The 21,488-nt window shown below is 45.3% G+C and overlaps 1 protein-coding gene across 1 annotated transcript in view; it reads left to right on the forward strand.

Moving 5' to 3' along the window:
• Positions 1-8,948: 8,948 nt before the first annotated feature.
• Positions 8,949-21,488, forward strand: part of LOC128275379 (uncharacterized) — an 80,660-nt gene continuing 68,120 nt past the window's right edge. The window contains exon 1 of the mRNA XM_053013899.1: positions 8,949-9,512. Coding sequence (XP_052869859.1) covers positions 8,949-9,512 — 564 coding nt within the window. The remainder of the gene's footprint in view (positions 9,513-21,488) is intronic.

A 21,488-nucleotide genomic window follows, 5' to 3' on the forward strand; every position in this document is an offset into this window, starting at 1 on the left:
GGGAGACCTCGGTCGGTATTGGTTGCGCGTATTGCGCGTGCGCTCAGCCTAACTATTTCCGTGAGGACATCGCAAATGTCCTCATCGCTCGGGTGTACATGGCCGTACATTTCACGGCTCACGGCTGGTTGGCAGAGTGGCTGGACGCAGGCGGGATACCAGGGCGCTGGCAGGCTGGCTTAGCGGGCTGCGGGCTGGCGGGGCGGCAGGCGTCCGCCATGCTGGCGATTAGGGCTGGAAGGGCGGCAGGCGTCTGGCAAGCTGGCGGGCAGGGTTGGACACGTCAGGTCTGCTGGGCGGGCGGTGGCACTTCAGGTCTTCTCGTCTGCGGCGGTTGAATGGTTTTCGGATGACCATTCCTTCATATTTTATACTCAATTTTTCATAAGCAATTCCTCCTCCTCCGACCTCCGTTGCTTCCACAAATTCTTCGTCTGTGCACAATCGGTGATTCTTCCACAGTTGCACAATCGGCACAAGGCGGTGACGGTGATGCATTTCGGTGGCGGTGGTCTTGGCGATCGGTGATCGTTTTCGGGTTTGGGTGCTCCGTAGGCTCCTGGGCGCGGCATCCGCTTCTACTCTTCGAGCTGGACGATACTGTTGGCACAAGAGTATACTCCAGTGGATTGCCGGTATCACTTGGGTGCGCTAGTTTATTGTTGGCACCTGCTGGATGAGACAATGGATTTGCACGGGCTGGGCTCTGCAGATGGTTGTGCAATCGATAGCGGAACAGTTTGGTGTGGGTTATGTTGAGGTGGTGGGAATGGGATGGGATTCGTCTCATTGGAGGCCCTCGGGGACAAGGTATAGTCACTCTGTCATGCTCGTTATGAAAGGGAGCCGTCCTCAGGTCCATATTATAATAGTCAACACAGAACTGATATGCCCTGCTTAGAGTAGGAGGGTTGGCCGTCTTAAGTAGTAAGCTAAGCTGCCTGTTTAACCCTCGGATAAAGCTATCCAAAGCTTTACCCCTAAAGTAATTGATATGACTATCTGAGTGGCCATCATACTCGCTACTGGAGTGAATTTGAGCTATAATGAGTGATAATAGTTCATTAACTCGACTGTAATAGCTGCTTACACTCTCTGATTGCATCTTTTTTATCGAAGTTAGCTCGTAATCCAGGGTTTTCAAATCCCTTTTGTCCTGATAATAAAGAAGAAGAGTTTCCTTTATTTCCTGCCAATCGCTTCCCACATTATTGGCATTAAGGACATCAGCCGCTTCTCCCAAGATCTTTCTTTTGATAGTACTTTCCAAAAGAGCATATTGAGTCGAGTTTCTTGGTAGGTCACCGTACAATTCGAATACTTCGTAGACTTCGGAGAACCAATTCACTAGTTGTGTTGGGTTTCCGTCAAAGGTAGGAAAGTCCTTTACGAAATCGGGAATCTTGCCGATTTCAACGAAAGTACGAATGGCTTTATCTTGGGCCTCGGTAGTCATCCTAACCAACTTTTTTAATTACCTCAACAAGACACACTGTTCACACAATAGTTCACTATACTTTATTAGGGACATCAACAGCCGGGTGTCGATCGGTTCACAATTTTTTCCTTTTTCCCTTGCGTCTCGCGTGGCCGACGTCCGGTTGGCGCAGTGACCTGTCGCCTGCGCGTTAGGGCCGATAAGTTGACCTTGGGGTGTCAATCATCATTTCTACCTGAGGTGCAGTAACAAGTACTGAGAGATCTTTCAACGAATTTAGACACGAAATTGTCCAAATAAAATTAAACGAGCATAGTCGACAACTTGAAACCATTTTTTGAAACTATCATAGAAAAACCATTAAAAGATTTTTTTTACCCCAGAAACGAATTGTATTACAGCAAAGACATTTTAAAACTTTTTTAAAAAATTTATAATTTATTTTGCAAGATCCAAATAATTGAAAATCTACTGCATATAGAAAATGGTTTCAGACATTACGGACGAAGATAAAAAAAATCATATATTCCAAACACAACACGATTCCAAATAGTAGAACTATTGAAACACAGAAACATATTCCATTTAAAAATTTCACAATTGAAGTCAGAGAAAATCAAATACATAAGCCTTTGCAAATTATGTCAAATGTCAAAATAAGAACGACATGCATATAAACCTAAATTTTTTATTACAGAAACCCCGTCAAAACCATTGGAAATTATCCATATGGATATCCATACATATTCAGAAATCTGCGAAATATATTATTTAACATTTTGTGAAAGATTTTCGCGTTTAGCAATAGCATTCATGAACAGAACTAGCAACAGCAAATTCTTATAATAATTCGAAAAACCTATGATTCTAATAATGGATCAAGAACCGTCATTTAAAACATCCACAGTTCGAGCGTTTCTTGAAGACAAACTAATCAATTACTATTATACTACTATCGAACAATGGTCTTCTAACGGAAATATTGAGTTCCTCCATAGAACCTTAGAAGAATTGTTGAACTTTTTTTTCAATATAGAAACAACCAACATACATACTAGAACCGCAAAAATATATTTTGAACTAGTAATTTACAACGATTCTATCCACTCTCTGATAGATATTACAGAATGAGAATTTTTCTATGGATTCAGAAACTGTCAACCAGTACCATATGATTTAGATGAGAGGATACGTGTAAAAGATAAAATACAGGCAGAATTCTCTCAAGAAATGTATAATAAACAAGTAAATGATATCGAAAAATTAACAAAAATAGAGAAGAACACGAACACTTCGATAACAATAACGAAACGGCCTTTACTAGATAGAGAAATAATCTGAAACATCAGGAACGCTACAAATAAACAAAACCTTAAGAAATCTAGATGATCGAGATCGAATAGAGAGATATAAAAATAATAACACTCATGGAATACTCACATGTAGCACCCGGAATCAACGAAACCAATACAATAACAGACGGCAGAAATATTTTGAAGCGAAACAATTCATTTCATTGCTAAATACCTTTAGGCCGATAAATTTAAATAACATAAACGTGCTATCGTCATTTAAGGGACAGCTATTAAGTCGATAACAGGTAACTTAGACCTTAGACCAACGATTTTATCCACATAAAAGATCAAATTGATGTACTACGCAAAGCAACTAACACATTAATAACACACTAACACAGTTCGGCGTCACTACCCTTGAAGGACTTCACCAAAACCTGCGTCTACACGAGGTAATCTTCAGTCTAGACAGTCAGTCTAGACTTCAGTCTTCAGTTCAAGAGCAACTCGAAACTATCCTCGAATCAACTCAGGTGCTATAACTCGGTATGTTATCAAAAGCACTGCTCTTTCCACCACAAATATAGTTCATCGTCATAAGTCATCGCTGTCATAAGAATTGAACTACTGCCAATAAACCAAACAATGATTGAAATCCATAACAAGAATGCCGAAATTGCTATCGGGGTACCCGATAGTAACTATCGGGAATACTCGATATGACAGCAAAGAACTCTTCTACGAAGCAACGCCGCCGCACTCAGTCGAATTCATCAAGCCGAACTTAAACCAAATAGAAAACGTGAACAAATACGTTAGCATCCATAACATGGCAAGTGGCTTAACTGAACTGTTCGTAATTGGAATATTTGTATGGTTTACAGTATTGAAACTGAAATAGTTCCGAAAACAACTCACCACACAAAGCCGACCACCAGAGATGACTTGAGACGGCTCAATCTAAGAGTTGGGGAAGCTATGGACCATGTGGCATGTCTCTTCACACGCATCACACAACATAAACAAAGGATACGGGTGATGCGATATCCTAACCCTGACCCAGCCAGATGCACGGAAACGTGACCAAGATGTAGCGACACTGGATCCAGTCATGAACGAATGGAAAGATAAACATTGCGGCATGTGGACGTCGCTGACTTGTTCACCAGAACGGAAGGAGAAGCAGCAAAGTTTGGCCTCGTTACCAACAACTTCAAAACCAAGTATATGAAGTCCGGCCAAAATCCACTCCCTCAGCAACAGCAGCAAGGCCAGAGCATAATCATTGATGGCCAACAGTACGGGCTGGTCCACGAGTTCGTCTACATCGGTGCACTCGTCCTGCCAAATGGCGACACAACACCGGAAATCCGGCGGCGCATCATGGCGGCTACACGGTGTTACTATGGCCTAAGGCTGGCATTTATACTCGAAGCAACAAATTGTAGGATCTACAAGATCTTCATACGCCCAATAATTGTATGTATGAGTGCGAGTCTTGGATCCTTAAGAGAAGCGACGAACAGCAACTGCTCACCTTCGAGCGTAACATCACCGGACCATCTTTGAAACTTTGCGGGAGGGTTAGAACTGACGACGCCACTACAACTTCGAACTACACCGAATCTTTGACAAGCCGGATATTGTCGCCATGGTCAAGACGCAGTGGCTGGGTTGGGCTGGACACCTGGGGCGACCTGGTCCAACATAGAGACACCGTGGACGTGGACGCCCGAAGGTGAGATGGATCGACGGGGTGCAGCGGGATCTACTTGGCCTGGGCGTGACGGACTGGCAGAGACAGGTACGGGACCGTGGCGCTTGGAACGGCACTTTTGATCAGGCTAACTGCAACAGCTAAATATGATGATGATGATGAAACATTCCGGACCGGCAATGTCACCCACTGGTGCCAACGATACACGAACGATCGTGAAAGCATCATAACGCATTCCTCCAGTCCAGGGCTGCTGACGTCAACATAAACACAAACGATGACAGATCGAGTTTGACAGATCGAAGACGCAACGTCCAGCAACGCAGTTATTCTCCAGGCTCCAATCGAATCAGACGTGCAGCGATCGTAACCTCTAACCCACTAACAAACTTGTTGTGAATAAACGATTTCCTTTTTCAAAAGAAACCCTCGGCCTCCTGTTCATCATTGTATACATTATTTCACAGCGGCCTTCAGATCACCGGGCGACCCCGCTGCAGCTATGGTATAGTATGTACCGTCAACTGAAGAATGCAAGGATATATTCCCAAAATTGCTGATAGAGCAGTCGGTAACGCTCGTCGCTTTCACGCAGCTGTCCCTGGTTTTGATTCCCGATACCGGCGTGACAGGGAGTTACAGAGAGGACCAGAGATTAACATATTTTCGATCTGAGCAAAACTGTTTTGGACTTTTTGCCTAGTCAATCTCCTGTCCTTTAACGAGTTTGGGAAAGGCTTACAGCTTTTCAATGCCTTTATCTCAAACCTACGCTTTCAAAGTGCGCGATTACTGCCAATTTACAAACTGCTTAACCGATTCCTATCAAACTTGGTACACATTTTCAACATAGTTAATTCTTCCCCCAAAAGTTTCGTAAAATCTTTTGATACATGATACTTTGACTAAATTGTAACGCGTTTTGATTCCAGATAAGTTCCGATCAAGATATAGGGAACACTAATTTTGTTGAAGACGTTCTCGGGTTAACAAAATGGCATTTTTTATAAAACATCCAAGCGCTGCCACCTTGCTTGCTTGTAAATATTTCCCTATTAAAAATCACAGAATTGTTTGGTTTGGAATAGTCTGGTATTGGCACACAAAATTCAACGTTTATTCCTTCTCTGGTTTATTTTCAACCATATTGTGCCTGGTATCAACAGAAAATTTGCGTTCTGTACAAGCAGCGGCTTCTTAGCGCACACGTTAACACAGTCCAGGACATTCCGGCATAACTGTAATCACGTTGAATGGCTCCGCAGGTCCGACAGAGGTTGGCTATTTCATATCTTCCCCATTACGTGTACTCTGGTACCGTGTCTTCGTTTTCGATTTGAAAGATTTTAGTCACTGCTTCCGTTTAGTCAACGCCGTGCCGACGGACGTCCAGCTCCCCGAGTTAAGTGCGTTGCGCACATCAAGCGCCACCGCCATGCAGCACCGACGGTCCCTGGAGTTGGTGCGGTTGTACATCCTCGCATGACGCGCACTGTCACCGACTACACCGATGGCGTCGACCGTCGACCGGCCCCTACGGAACCCCTTGGAAAACGTCTGGGTAAGCCCGTATCGCTACCGAGGCCGCCGTGTTTGGGATCCCGTCCGGGCCAGGAGCTTTCCGCGGGTGCAGGCTTCCGGGACTTTCCGGCTTACGTAGAATTTTTCGCCAAGGAAGAGCACATCCTACCTTAAGGTGAGTACTCGCCGAGTGGAACGACTAACCATGAGATAGGTTTTGACGATTGGTTTCGTTTTTTGCAGCTTTTGCTTGGGATAAAAGACACGAACGCATCGCGAACGGCTCCGAAGCGATGGTCATGTTATGCGGACAGCGGACGACGAACCAACCAATGTGGCAGGATTGCATCGACAGCGATACGAGAAGGGCGGATGTAACAAGTTGGTGGACGAAGGCGCTCCACCGCGAGCGATGGCAGGAGTCTTTATTACGAGCCAGGACCGATCGCCAGCTATAAATAAACAGTAAACAGTATAATAAAACAACAATCTGCAGTTAATGCCTTAAGACGAACCCCAAAAAGCCATGAGAAAGTAGTGTTTCTTGATGAACCTTAGGTTCACTTTACTTCGGCCAACAGCATCGTTCTGCCCATCTGCGTCGGTAGTTTGTTCTGCAAATAATAATAGAAAAAGGAAAATGTTAAATGCGTTTACCGTTTCGTTATCGCCTTGTTTGTTGCGATTAGTACCGATTGCCTGAACAGCTCCAAAAGCACCGACCACAAACTTGGGCACCGGATTCGATTTGTGAAGAGCCCCAACTTTGGGTCTACGACCGAAATGGCTTCGTGTGTCAGCCTTAAAATATAAAAAAGTTTATACCAAAATGTCAAACGGGTTTACATTCGTGTTTTTGGCACTACAAAATAGCAATCGAAGAGGTAAGTCGATTTCTGAATAATTTTTTCTGATTTTTTAGATTGCGTTACTGTACCAGCAAATAAGAACTTACGTTATCCTCTGTTTCTAAAGCTTTGAGAAAAAATAGCCTATGTACATTGGCGTGTTTCTCGTTTCCTGTGAAAGTTTGATGGTAATCGGATCGGCGTTTTGGACGCCTACAGTGCCTACAGACAGCCAACTTTTCACTTTTCTATATCTAGATTGAAGGTATGTTCTTCAGATTTAAATAAAATGTCTATGTCGGTGAACAAAACCCAACGTAAGGTACAGAATGGTTCATTACTTCGCAATGTTAATCGACTATTTTAAATTTTTCGCTTACTGTAAATGTTCTTATCACTTTTTATAATTTCTATATCTCTCATCATTTCCTAATTCCTCTGTTTCATTTGTTTAGAACTGATTGTTGCAAATATTATCATAAGTTTCTAGGACAATAAAAGAAGAAACCGCAAATAAACATTTCGCCTTAAGGTATCCTGTTTTAACAGACTTAATTTCGAGTTGTTTAATATAGGGTGAATTTCAAGGTCCCAGTGTGTGTGCATGTATGTAAAGTTGGACTGGCAACCCGGCGGCGGGATGGGGCGCTTGTTCAACTGGCAACACGGAACTGGCGAAACGCGAAAGAGTCAGTCGCGAGAGAAACGTCTAAGAGAGCAGATCTGCATTACATTTGGTGTCAGAAGCCGGGATAGAAGTGCGTTTCAAAGAAGAAAACCGACTCATCATGGAAGAAGTAAAAGAACTCTGTGAAAATATGACGAAGATGGGATTGATTCGCAAGTGTGAGGGGTTAGGTTTGTCGACAGACGGCGACAAAAAGACGCTTGCCCAGCGGATCATCCAGCATATGCAGCCGGGAGTGAACAGCGATGTTCCCGGAAACGACGAAGACGGCGAAGGCGGCGTAGTAGATAGTGCGAACGAGGGTACTTCCAGAGGCATCGTGGGCAATAACGACGATAAAGACGACGACGAAGACGACGAAGATAGCCCCGCGGAAGGAAGTACATCGCGATATTATACACCGCTGAAGCGATCAAGCAGCAAGATGGAACGACGTCCCTACACATTTAGAGATGTAGAGGACAGCATAGAATCCTTCGGAGCCACTGACGGGCAAGATGTGAGAGTTTGGCTCACGCAATTTGAATCAATTGCGAAAGCGGCCAACTGGAACGAGGAACAAAAATTGATCATGTGCAGAAAAAAGCTGATAGAGACGGCAAGACGATTCATGTTCGCTGAAACAAACACAACCAGCTACATGAAATTAAAGATGGCGCTGATTGAAGAGTTTGCCCCAAGGTTGAGGGCTAGCGACGTGCACCGAATGCTGGTTAATAGACGGAAGAAACCAGCCGAGTCTACCCTCGACTACGTTTACGAGATGCAGAGAATAGCCAAGCAAATTAGTCTAGACGAACAAAGTGTTTGCGGCTATATCATAGATGGAATTACGCGAAGTGAATTTCACCGCGCAACGCTATATGAAGCAAAAACTGTTAGCGAACTTAAACAGAAATTGCGATCCTACGAACGGGCAAAAGAAGAGAACGTGAAAGTCGAGCGCACAGACAAAGCAAAAGACGAGTATAAAGACCAAACTCAGAGCGGGCAGCGAAACAAAGGCTCTGGAGTACGTGGAAACACAACAAAGCAATGTTTCGGTTGCGGGAAGCAGGGCCACCTCGCAGGGGAATGCTTCCAGAAACAAAATGGCGTGAAATGTTTCAAGTGCAACAAGTTTGGCCACATAGCAAAACGGTGTGACCAACGCGACGATACACGCGCGGAGCAAGTAAATACAGTATGGAAAACGCCGATCATCAGTGTTGAAATAAGTAAGGTGAAGTGTCGTACATTGTTTGACACCGGCAGCGGACACAATTTACTAAGCAAAAGCGTGTATCACAAGATCGGGTCGCCAGCGTTGACAACGACAGAAAGGGTGTTCAGCGGCTTTGGTGCAAGAGTAACCAAACCTTACGGGAGGCTGGAACTGAACATAACAATAGAAGACGAGGTAGTTCCACAAATGCCATTTTACGTGGTCCCAACGAATAGCATGAGTCACGACGCTATATTGGGTATGGATTCGCTACAAAAAGTAGAAGTGCGGTTTACAGAAGACGGCATTCAGATCAACAAGAAGATTGCTAACCCCAAAGACGAGGAAGAAGAACAAATAACGCCAATAATGATGGTGAACGACGAGAGTGAACTGAATGTACCGCCACAGCGGGAATCAGAGATTCGAGAAATCATTGATGAATTCAATGAAAATCATAAGACGCTTGAGGAATGCCCGGTAACATTAGAAATTATACCGGATGAGAAGATGGTACCATTCCGGCAATCGCCATCGCGGTTGGCAACATGTGAATTCATCATTGGACCAAACGAGATCGACGCGTTCGAACAATTGAAGATGATGCTGGTGCGCGAACCAGTTCTGAAGATGTACAACAGGGACGCGCAGACGGAAGTGCACACTGACGCTTCGAAAGACGGATTTGGAGCCACCTTACTACAATGGGCAGAGGGGAAGCTGCACCCAGTGTTCTATTGGAGTAAGAAAACGACGGAAGCGGAAGAGCGGCTGCACAGCTACATATTGGAGGCGAAAGCGGTTTATTTGGCAATCAGGAAGTTCCGACATTATTTGTTAGGAGTGCGATTTAAGCTAGTAACCGACTGTAGCGCTTTCAAACAAACCCTTAAGAAGGCGGACGTGCCTAAGGAAGTGGTACCTTGGGTACTATACTTACAAGATTTTGAATTTGAGACAGAGCATCGAGTGGGTGCAAGAATGAAACATGTAGATTGTCTAAGCCGATACCCTAACTTTGTTGGAACGATAATGTCAGGGATAACGGGGGTTTTGATTAAAAACCAGCGAGATGACGAACAGGTAAAGGCTATAGTAGAAATGCTTAAAACTAGGCCCTATGAAGGTTACAAGATGAAAGGTGATTTATTATATAAGCACGTAGAAGGTCAGGACGTAATTGTAGTCCCTAGAAAAATGGAGAGACAAATTATTTACGACGCGCATAACGAAGGACACTTTGCAAATAAGAAAACGATCCATTACATTAGGCAGAAGTACTGGATCCCGCATTTAGAAAGAAAGGTCACTGAAATAGTGAATAATTGCGTGCGTTGCATCATGTTTAGTAAAAAACTAGGGCGGAAGGAAGGATTTCTGCAGTGTATTGACAAAGGCGACAGGCCATTGAACACGTTACACTTCGATCACATTGGCCCGATGGACGCAACGTCCAAACAGTATAAGTACATCTTAACGATGATTGATGGGTTTTCTAAATTTACGTGGCTTTACCCAACTAAAACTACGAACTGCGAAGAGACATTGCGGCAATTGAAGATGTGGTCTGCAATATTTGGGAACCCAGCTAGGATTATAACAGATCGAGGAGCGGCATTTACAGCCAATCTGTTTGCAGAGTATATTCGAGAAAATAATATCGAGCATGTTGTCTCGACTACAGGTGTACCACGAGGAAATGGGCAGGTTGAAAGGATGAATCGAACCGTAATATCATTGCTAGCTAAAGTGTCTGCTGATGATTCCACCCATTGGTACAAGTACGTCTCGCGAGTTCAAAGAGCCATCAACGCTAACGTAAGCAGTGCAACAAAACGAACTCCATTCGAATTATTATTCGGAATCAAGATGTTAAATCAGAGTGATGATCAGATAACTTCATTAGTTCAGCAGGAAATGTTTGAAGAATTTGATAGTGAGAGGGACACCTTACGACGAGAAGCTAAGCAGGCGATTGAAAGGGCTCAAGGAAGTTATAAAAAATATTACAATGCTAAAAGGAAGCCTGCTAGAGGATACGTCGTAGGCGATTTAGTGGCCATTAAAAGGACGCAGTTTGTAGCGGGACGAAAAATGGCAAGCGAGTACCTAGGACCGTATAGAGTGACACAGGTCAATCGGAATGGACGGTACAAGGTCGAGAGGTTGAAGGAATCCGGAAGTGAAGGCCCAAACGTCACGGCAACCAGTGAGGATAATATGAGGTTGTGGGCCTATAGTAAGAACAACGAAGATCTATCGGATGAAGAAGCATCAGAAGAAGAAGCGGGAGAACAGGCATCAGGGACTGTTGCCTGATCAGGACGGCCGATTGTAAAGTTGGACTGGCAACCCGGCGGCGGGATGGGGCGCTTGTTCAACTGGCAACACGGAACTGGCGAAACGCGAAAGAGTCAGTCGCGAGAGAAACGTCTAAGAGAGCAGATCTGCATTACATGTATGGATGTGGGTATGCTGTAGGTGGGTTTATGCTTCATTGTGGGCCCTAGACGGTACTCAAGCACCACCAACATAATGACGGTCTGCGACGGTTGCCGGTGCTCGGTCGCTGCAAATCCTCGACCGGAATCCGTGGTGCGTGTTTCATAAAAAGCGCATAAAACTTGGTCTCTCACGCCGGGAGCGAGCAAGCAAACACTCACACGGGCGAACGAAAGGCTGGCACCCGTGCTTAAAGGCTAAACTTTTTCGATTGAATCTTCGGCAGCCGAGCAGCTCCCGGGCAGTCCCGGGTCCTAGACCCTCGAAATCCAATCGCCCGGAAGCTTAGCTGAGCTGAGTCCCACCACCGGTACCGTCAAAAAATGAAAACCGACAAGAAACTGCCGGTAGCCCCTCCAAGCCCTGGAGGTTTGGCCCCTGGCCTCCAGAAGACCAGGCCGACAGGGATTAGCGAGCAGGGTGTGCAAACTTTTACTTATCGCTCGGCGTGTTCTGACTTCTGTTCCCGGGGCTGTGTAGACATGCTATTTGTGTCACAAAATGTGTGCTGTTTCTCGGAGCGCACCAAAAAAAACAGAGCAATGCTCGTACCCCAGTCCCCAATCGCCACGACTTCTTTCTTTCTTGCACCATCAAGATTTCGAGCACTTGAGATGTTCAACGTTTGGACATAGGGAATTTGCTTAGCAGTGTAATAAAACTAACGTACACATACTTGAATGTTACCAGCCTGAAGTTGAAGTATGCGCCAAAAAGAAATCGAAATGGTCAGTTTAATAAAAATCTAATGGAGGAACCCGCTGCTCTACGGCGTTCATCAAATGGAGGTGACTGGTGCTGGTGGAACTCCGAGTGGGTTTGGAATGGGCTTGTGTTGTGCTAATTCGGCTACATCGCTGGCCGACCTTACCGAACCCAAAACTGTCACTCTAATTCCGTAACTGATAATATTTTAGATTGAGACTAGGCATTCAGATTACAAATTCTTCTTATCCACCTACAACGGCCGGGTGGCGTCGGCCTGCACCAGAGACAATGTTCATATCTGTTGCTTTCTGTAACGTTGTATTTTTGTGGGCGGAGTCCAGTGTTTGACCATGTTTAAACGTAACAAATCGGAATATTGGCGTCGTTATGTGTACCTTGCCTAATGGATGACAGGTGGAAGCATTTCTGTCCGGAATCGACAACAACAAACACCTAGAACTAAAATGGCCTCGGTATTTTCGGATATGCGTGGTGTAATATTCATCGACTATCTTGCGGAGGGAAATACCATCAACAGTGAATATTATATTGTAGCGTTATTGGAGCGTTTGAAGGCCGAAATCGCAAATAAACGGTCGCATATGACAACAAATGTGTAAGAAACAATTGTTGTAGCAGCCAGCAGTACAGATATCGAAACTCGTGAGATCGATATCGTGTAACACGTGGAAATTTTTGCCCAAAACGCCCCACATAGTTTGCTTCTAGAGTATTTTCAAGTTACCAATAAGATGACGAATGCCGTTATAATAAATAATGAAGAAATAAGTTAAAGTGAAGCTAAAAAGGTTCTCTTTTGCGTGAAGCTAAACAGGTATTCAGAACGGGTTTCGCGAACATCGACCGGCATATCGAACATCACCACGTTCCGGTGGAGACCTAGCACATTGTCTGAGGTCGGTTGGGTGTGTCTATATCTTTTGAGATTTTCCACCCCCGCTACCTGGGGACGCGGGAATCAGATGCCACACAGAGGGGACAGGGCACTAGGTCGCGGTTGGCTGGAGGGACGGGATGCATTGTTCGTAGCCTCGTTTGATGTTTATGCTGTCACGCCACGCGGGCTGGAGAAGCCCGCATGAAAATGATGGATATTAATGTGTTAGACGTAACTGGCTAGACGTGCAGGCTGGTGAAGCTGGCAGGTACTACGAAGCCCTCCGTACCCTTTCCGTCGTAGCCACTCCATCGCATCGCTCCAGAGGGCGGGAGCTGGAGAGAACACGTTTGCTTTAAAATGTCGTCGCTACCGAACCATCCTATCAGGAAAGGGGCCTCACCCTCCGATCCAACCATAGCGAGCGAGAAATCCCTTCGATGGTCCTTCAAACAAGCCTTCCCCACCCACACAGCCACCCACCGTTTGCAGGATGTGAAGTGTCACAGATCAGCGACGCCTTGAGTTTCACATTTCGGCACGCCCCGGCTAATCGATGGAATGCGGTGGTGAGTGAAGATGTATAGCAGTGGAACACACGTCCCAGCGCAAACAAACAAGCACAGTCACGCTCGCACACACACACACACACACACGCTCCGTAGCCTGTCACTGCAAGTGATTGATATTCTTTCTCATGCAGGAGCGCGCGCGCCAGCCAGGCGTAAATCGTCGATCTAAGACTTGTGCTGCCTCGGTAGCGCACGCTGAGCTGCCGATAAAGGGCTCCCCGGGTACGATAAAGGTCTCGACGTAGCGTGGCGAGCTAATCCACATGTTGAAAGAACCAGCCTACCACCGAAAACGACGATACCCCGTTTGCTAACGTGCGTCCCTTGGAACCGGCACGGGCTTCACGATGCGTATTGCGTAACCATGGAGCCATCAATCGCCAGGCAGCCAACAACAATTAAAGGAATGTCCCCAGTGGTGCCAGTAGGCGCAGAATGACACCCATCAGGCAGACGAATAAGCTGTGCCACAGCTTTGTGAGCGTCGAAACCGAAGCAACAGTGTGTGTGGTTGCTGCGGGGATGAGGGTATTATGTGGGGCCAAAATCGGAGCAGCAATCGCGGCAGAACCGTGTAGTAATCACGCTAGACTCTGAAGATTGTTGGTATACCAATTAATTTGGAATTCAAGTACTTTTGATCAGATTCGAGCAGTTTCATTTTAGCTCCAACTATAACCGCATTATGTCGCAGATGTCCCCAATATTCGTCGGGCGAGCTCCAACAGGGGCGGGCCTCCTGGCCGGGCAATAAAGGTGGTTTCGGCTACCTCTTCTAACACTGATTTTAATTCGTGGTGGTTCATGGTATGGCTACTTGGTGGTAAACTTGCCTAATTACTTTTCGATTGGCGCGTGGTCTCCTTGTGGATAATTGGCCGGCCCAATTCACTGTACCAATGTGTTCCGTTCTTGTTTTTTACACCCCATCTCCGTATCGTGGTTCGTTGTTCGAAGTTTGTTGTGTACTCCTTCAACTTCAGTGCCAGAAAAAAAATCCCATTTTGTTTTTTATTCAAATACCAAGCACATCGCTAGAGCGCGAGTGTCCTTGGTGTTGACAGTAGCTCCGCATCGACATGCACATGTGTCACGTCACGGTACGAATTTTCGTAACGCAGAGATAACGCAAAGATGTTTTGAATCGGTTGGAACGGTCGCGGTCAGCCGGGTCGCAAGTGTTGAATCCCTTCAGTATTGAAGTTCGCGCTCTGTAACATCTGGGAAGGCTGAATTTGACCTACCACTTCCGACCGGCGGCGGGAGGGCGCCGAGAGGACTGCTATTTGGCGAGAGTTTTATTGGGCTCTCGGTGTACGCCCGTTTCCCGTTCGTCCTAAAACAACAGTCATAAATTGTGCTTTGTAAATTGTATAACTTTTGGTGCACAGGCAGTTTTCTTTTTGCCTTGCCGTCCATTTTTTGTTGGATTTTACTGTTCAAAACTTTTCCTTTCTCTTCCTTTCTCTCCGCTCCGCCCTCTCTTTCTCGCTCTCTCTCGTTCATTCTGAATCCATCAACAACTCAGGCCAAGCTTCTCGCAGGATGGTGCAGCTTTTGTTTTGCTGAAGCTATCTTCCCCGTACCACAAATTATAAATATGCTGAGCGCAGATGTCCGATGCAGTAAAAAGGGCCCGCTGTGTGCAGTATGTGAGCCTGCGAAGCGTTTCGAACGGCAGAGAGATAAAACTATTTGCACTACCCACGACACGGACAACTGTGGCGAGCCGAACAGCAAGTTTTGCCGACAGTCACTTTTGTTGTCCAAAGCCACAGAAGTTACGTTTTCCGATACAGGCACTACAGTCTAGACAACAAGAAAAGACGAAGCAACTATTTAAAAAACCAGCAGAACAAAACAAGAGTTTGAAGACCACGGTAAAAGTTTCCGCGACGAATGGAAGTATTGCAACAGAGTGAGCTAGGGAGCGAACGACAAGGACCGAGTTATGGACACGCAGTGGGAAAAACGAAAAGTTTATATAAAAGCCAATTAAAAGCCACAGAAGAGCGAAACATTGTGAAATTCACGAACATTCGCCAACAGTAAGGAGAATCAGAGAAAATACCGATTGTATCGTGATTTTTTATTAGAACCCGAGCTACTACTAACCACCAGAAAGCTACTAAACCAGTTCGGTTTTGTGTGTTATGGAAGCGCCAGGCCATGGAACACCTGGCGCCCCCATTGCGGACCAGAAAAAACGGCATTCTGGTCGTTTTTCGAGCAATGCATGGTTCAAATTGATCATTTATTGGCAGTAAATTCAGGGGATATGAATTAACGGTTTCACCAGGTTTTAGGAGCTTGTGTTACACCACACCTTTCTGGTGCTATCAGAAAGACCTTTTATGGAGACCTCCGACGCTCTTTCCTTGTTGAAGCAAAATGGACATTTTTAAATTTTTTAAACTTCTTAAAGCACGTCATTTTCAGGCACAAAAGTTGACATGCTTTAACCCTTTCAAAGATCGGTTGCAAACTAAATTAACTTTTTTTTCGACCTGGAATCTTTTGCCTGATGTCGAAACAAGGTAATGCTGCAAAAAAAGCAAAACTAGGAGGTCAAAATTGACAGGTAGAGCCATCTGTTCAACATTACGATTCTCATGGTATAGACCTGGTATGTTACTTTGGCGGTAAAAATTAATAAAAACACTACGCTATTACTACAACACTCTATATGATCAGCCTACTAAACGGGTTCACGCCCCTAACGGAGGCGATGCACAAAAAGAAAAAGATTTTTTTCTCTAGTATCTTACAACCCTGATCGTTGAACCCCCAGATATGGCCCAAAATCTACGCGAGATAAGCAACGGCAATGGCTCCGGAATGATCAATATTGAACAAGCTGATTGCAAGTAACAAATTTGCCCGAAAGGACATCCACTAGGCCACGTGGGTGTCCCTGGACGGCACTACTTCACGGAATCGCTGCAACCATTAGCCGAATTACAAGCGAGAAATGAGTTGTGACGGAACGTAAAAACATTGCCAAAACAAATATGTTTCTGCCATCGAGCATCGAAGAGAGCCGAAGGCCCATGCGTCGACTAAACAATAACAAAGGACCCTTTCTGCCTTTGCATTACTTATGAGAATGTTTGTTTCGTCAATTTTCTTGATTAGTTTTGTGAAACATACTTTTTTTAAAATCACAATCAGAATAGTTTCGTTGCATGATCTTTCCTACACATTCTATGGTTTGGTCGCAGTTATAGCGTAGATTTATCTCTTCTTCAATTAGCAGTTGTCGGTCGGCGCAAGTCACGTTGTGCACGTTATCAATATCATAGTTTTAATCATTTGTGTCTTGGCCACCTGAGGATACTTATCTGAGGTATCTGGCGCACAGAAATGTCACTTTTCTTGGGGGCGATCAGGAAAACACTGTCGTGGCACGCATAAACATCGGGAAACACTTTCGAAAGGGTCCTTATTCGGGTTCCCCTTTGATAAATGGTGCTGTACCCGCGAGCGGGTTCATTTTACAAATAGTCTTTAGTTGCTGGTACTTGCGCACACATTTATTATTCTTGAATTACAAATGACAGCTTCGTTGAGAGCAAGCTGTGCAACTCACTCGAGACTCCTTTTGGGCTGCTGTTATTGCTCCTATCGAAACCGTATGCACCCGGTAGGCACAGCCTGGCGATGCGCAGTTGACTGTGCGCCTATCGAAACGGAACTGGTCAGGTCAGACGAATGCCGACCACCGACTAGTCTGGGGTTATTTTCTTTTTGCTCCGTATCGTTCACTTCCGTTGTTGTTATCGTTGAGCACTGGGATTTATTCTCTCTCTCTCTCCTCAGGTATTTTTCCGGCATAGACGATTTCGCTCTCTTCGATCGCTCTCTTCTCTAGTCATCCGCCTCCTTCGTCCATCCTACCCCATCCTTCGTCTCATGGGGCTTGTGTTCGCGCGCTCTCTGTGGAGCCACCCTGCTGAGGTACACTAGTATAGGGTGATCAATCGAGTGTTTGGATTCCGAAGATAGGGTGCAAAATATCGATTGTGGCTGTCGCTGTATGGCACGTAGCGTCATCCTGTTGGAACCAAACAAGTGCATTTAAGGTCTTGACATCCCGTATAGACTTCTTGCTCGATTTTACTAGTCGGCTACAGCCCGATGTTTGATACGACGACCTAACCGGGAACTCAGGAAAGACGCGCGGTCGTCTCTCACCGGACTTAATGACTCGGTACTAACTCTCTGGCGCCTTGACTTCAACCCATCCCTTAATCAGTGTCGTGATGCTTTTGCTTTTATGTGTTCTTAGTAACTATTTCATCCTTTTTTCACTACGAAAAATGCTAATGTGCTGTACAAATTTACATATTATTTTGAAAAGCTTTTGTTTTATTGTAGTAACTGGCGGCAAATGCATGAGCGATTTGTTTAATTTTTTTCTAAGAATCTCATTATCAAGTAGCTTAGCTGAGCGGTCTGTCGTATGTCATTAGGTATGTTCAAAATAAAATATCAGAGGCATTCATTTGAGTACTGAACTTGCTTAATGTCTCGTCTCGTTTCAACGGACCATGTGCAACAATCCATGAGTTAATACCGTGAGTGGTGTGCTCTAAGTGACGCCGCTAGCTAGAACTATCGCTGAAGAACGGAAAGTGAAATGGGCACGGCCTGTGAAGGTGCAGCGTGTGACAAACTTTTAATTGGATGGACTAGGGAAACTATGGTCCGTTCGGCTAACGAAACGCTCCCACTTAAACGGCTGTCACACACTGGCGGTGTGGTGGAAAAGAATGAACCCCACGCCAACTGGCGCCGAACAGATTTCCGGCGCAACCGGAACACGCTGTGAAAGTACCAGCGTATTCACGAAGTTGACAAATGCCCTGATGTGGAACTTTCAGCCAGCGAAAAAGGGCACCAGCGGTAGGGTACCAGCGGTATGCAACTCCCGCGGTTCATCTTTGGCAACTTTCAGGACGGTTGGCGTGGTGGTGGTGGGCAGGATAATACTGGGCATCCGAACGCTGTGAAGAGTCCAAAGTTTTGAACAGTTCGATTTCGGAACTCTCTAAGGGACCACGAAAGGGACGGGGGGGGGGAGGGGGGGGAATCGGGGATGGTGGTACACCGTAAAGTCCGACCAGATTAGCCGGTTCGTTTCCGACGGGGCCGTTACCCAGCTTCCGCTTTCTCGTCCCATTTTGTAGGGCGAATCAAATGAAGGTGCCAGTCACTGTCCACGCGAAGGTTAAGTTGAAGAGAACTATTTTCGGTAAACCTAATTCCCGATAGTGACGAAAAGGTGTCGGAGGAGAGAGTAGTATGCGAGGGTGTTACCACATCGAAGGTGTTGTGCTATTAGCACTTGTATTATACATTATTTTGATACCTTTTTTGTGATTGTATTAGCACTACTATAGTTTACTATTTTGCCAATGCCAATGGTTGCTATGATGAGTCTTATCATACGGGCTGTCATAATAATTATTTGTTTCAAAATGTCTACGATCGCAATGGGGAAAGCTATTCTTCGATCAATACATTGATGGCACAAAACAATTGTTATTTTATATCCTTTTTAAACCTATGAGTGATAAGGTTTTCATCAAAAATTCGATAACTACGGGTGGCTATACTTTGAATAATTAGTCACCATGCAGATTGCATAATTTCGGGCGGCAAAATACCTTAAAATATCGTAAAATGGCATACTTAGTCAACCTAAAAGCTTGTATTATAGAAAAAATGTTATTTTTTTTTCATTATTTATTATTATTAGAACGAGGAGTTGGATTTGTGTGTGGCCCTGCGACGACGGATACCGTAGAGGTAGGACAATCTTCGATTTTCCAATCGTTTGACCGTGATTTACGTTGGCCACATTATGCTCGGTTGGTTCGGACAGGAACTTCGCAAGCGGAAGAACCACTATCTTTACCTCAATGTGGCTGGTGTCGGTAGAGGGAGCCACCAGATGGTGGAGCGTCCAGGCAGTCAAAACCAAGCGGTGCCCCAGAGAACTCTTCGGCAATTCAACTATGACGAAGTCACGCGTATTTCAATCGCTCGCAACACGAGACTAATGCTTCCCGGAAAGACCGGAAGTGCGTCCCTAATCACTCCTCCAACCCTGATCAATTCCACACCTCCTCTAACTGGTAGCACGAATCGTTCGGACAGTGGAAAACAAATAAAAATTGGCTCCCCGGCGGGATCCTCACCATCACACACACACACGTATAACGGCAGGGACCAGATTTCATTATCATAAACCCTTTTCGGCCTTCATCATCTGCCCCGTTCATCCACCATCCCGGCTAAGCTTCGGACGGGCAAGATGGCGGGCAAGTACCGCCGGTTGCCGACCTTGTGTGGCGTCAGATAATTACATTGATTTGCATACCCCATCTACCTGGGCTGTGCCTTGCTTTCTCGTCTCGACTCGTTCGCTCCCCGGTGGCTCCCCCCACCCTGTCACCCACCACCTAGTGTCACCACGATGCCGCAGCCGCAGCCGTCAATGTTGTGTTCTGCGATAATAATTAAAAATGCTAATTTTCCACAAACGACGGCACCTTCACAATCACCCACTCTACGCCTCTCCACATTCCGAACGAGATTTAGCGAGAAAAGAGGAGGAAGGGGGGAGGGAGCGTTGGGCGTTGGGTGTGGGCGCATGAAGGTTGTGGAAATTCGGTGACGGCAAGCTATTTACACTAGATGGGTCATTTTGACCCAACTGCAGCTTCCAATTCAAAATTCTCAGGACCCAGTAACGATTGCTTTCTGACATTATACCATCACTTTTAAAAGCTATAAGTAGAGAACACATTTTATGAACGCAATGGTGGTAAAGATGGTGGTGTGGATTAGTAAAAGAGACTCTTTTTTATTCATTTTTTTCGGATGTCAAATATTGAACGGGTCAAAACTGCCCGAAACGAAAATGAATGTATGTATAAAGAATATAATAAGATAATATAAGTAATGTTATAATATTTTTGTTAATAAGCAATATTGTGGCTCAGAAAACCCACACACCGTGCAAGAGAAGCCAATACACCCACACCGAGTGACTGCTTGGTGCGGATTTTGGCTGTTTGGTTTGGCTGGGCTAAATTGAAGCTGAGAACTTGGACGGCGTTTGGCTTCCACAGGACGGCGCTACGTGCCATACAGTGACAGGCACAATCAATATTTATGTTATGTGAACATACCAGCAGTTGTTGACAATCTTAAGACCGAAATTCAAGTTGCTATTGACGAAATAGGACCAGATACAAACGATAATGTATTCAAAACTAGTTCTATCGAATGAGCTACTGCCAAGCCAATCGTGGTGAACATTTGACCAAAATTGTTTTACATTTAAAAAATCCAAGAATCAACCTTTCAAATAAAAGTTCAAGCATCGACACATATTCGGCCGTTTTGTTTTATAACCAAATGAAAACATGTGTCTTAGAACCTTGACGGGTCATAGAAATAAATAGTTGGTAAATTGGTATATGGAAAACGCTGGTATATCACTAGTGTTGAATTATGAGCCCCCTGCGGAACCGAGGTGAGCGAGAAGGGCGTAGGATACGGTGTGCTGGGCTAGGTTTCGTGTGCAGCTGGAAGTCCCAACAAGAAGGAAGCAAAACGAGAGTCGTATCAGTGTGAAGGAATTGAAATCAACCCCTCCCTAGAAAAGCAGTAAGAATGCGACAGAGAAAAGTGCGGGAGAGAGAGAGACTGAGAGGGAAACAAGAAACGGGGAGAAAGTGAGAGTGGTGTACTTGGGTGCTGCTCTCGGCAGCAAAGGCAAACGGTAGCGATCCGCTGACCCTGATGCCCCTTGTTGCACGTTGGATACTGGAGAAGCCTTCGACAATCCAAGAAGATCTGGACGACCAAGATATCGTCTTGGGCAATCTGAAAGCTGAAAGCCCACCCGGTTCACACGGAAAAAGAAAACCAGCACTGGAAGGACTGCCACAAATACACACACACCCACGCGTTAGACACACAGAGGGTCACAGGGTCCTAAGGTTCTACACAGCGCTCCCAACGCAGATAACGAATCCGATTTCTGACAAACTCTTCTGGAACTCCTTTTCCTCGTGCAGAACC

This window comes from Anopheles cruzii, chromosome X (genome assembly GCF_943734635.1).
Source record: "Anopheles cruzii chromosome X, idAnoCruzAS_RS32_06, whole genome shotgun sequence".
Classification (NCBI taxonomy): Eukaryota; Metazoa; Arthropoda; class Insecta; order Diptera; family Culicidae; genus Anopheles; species Anopheles cruzii.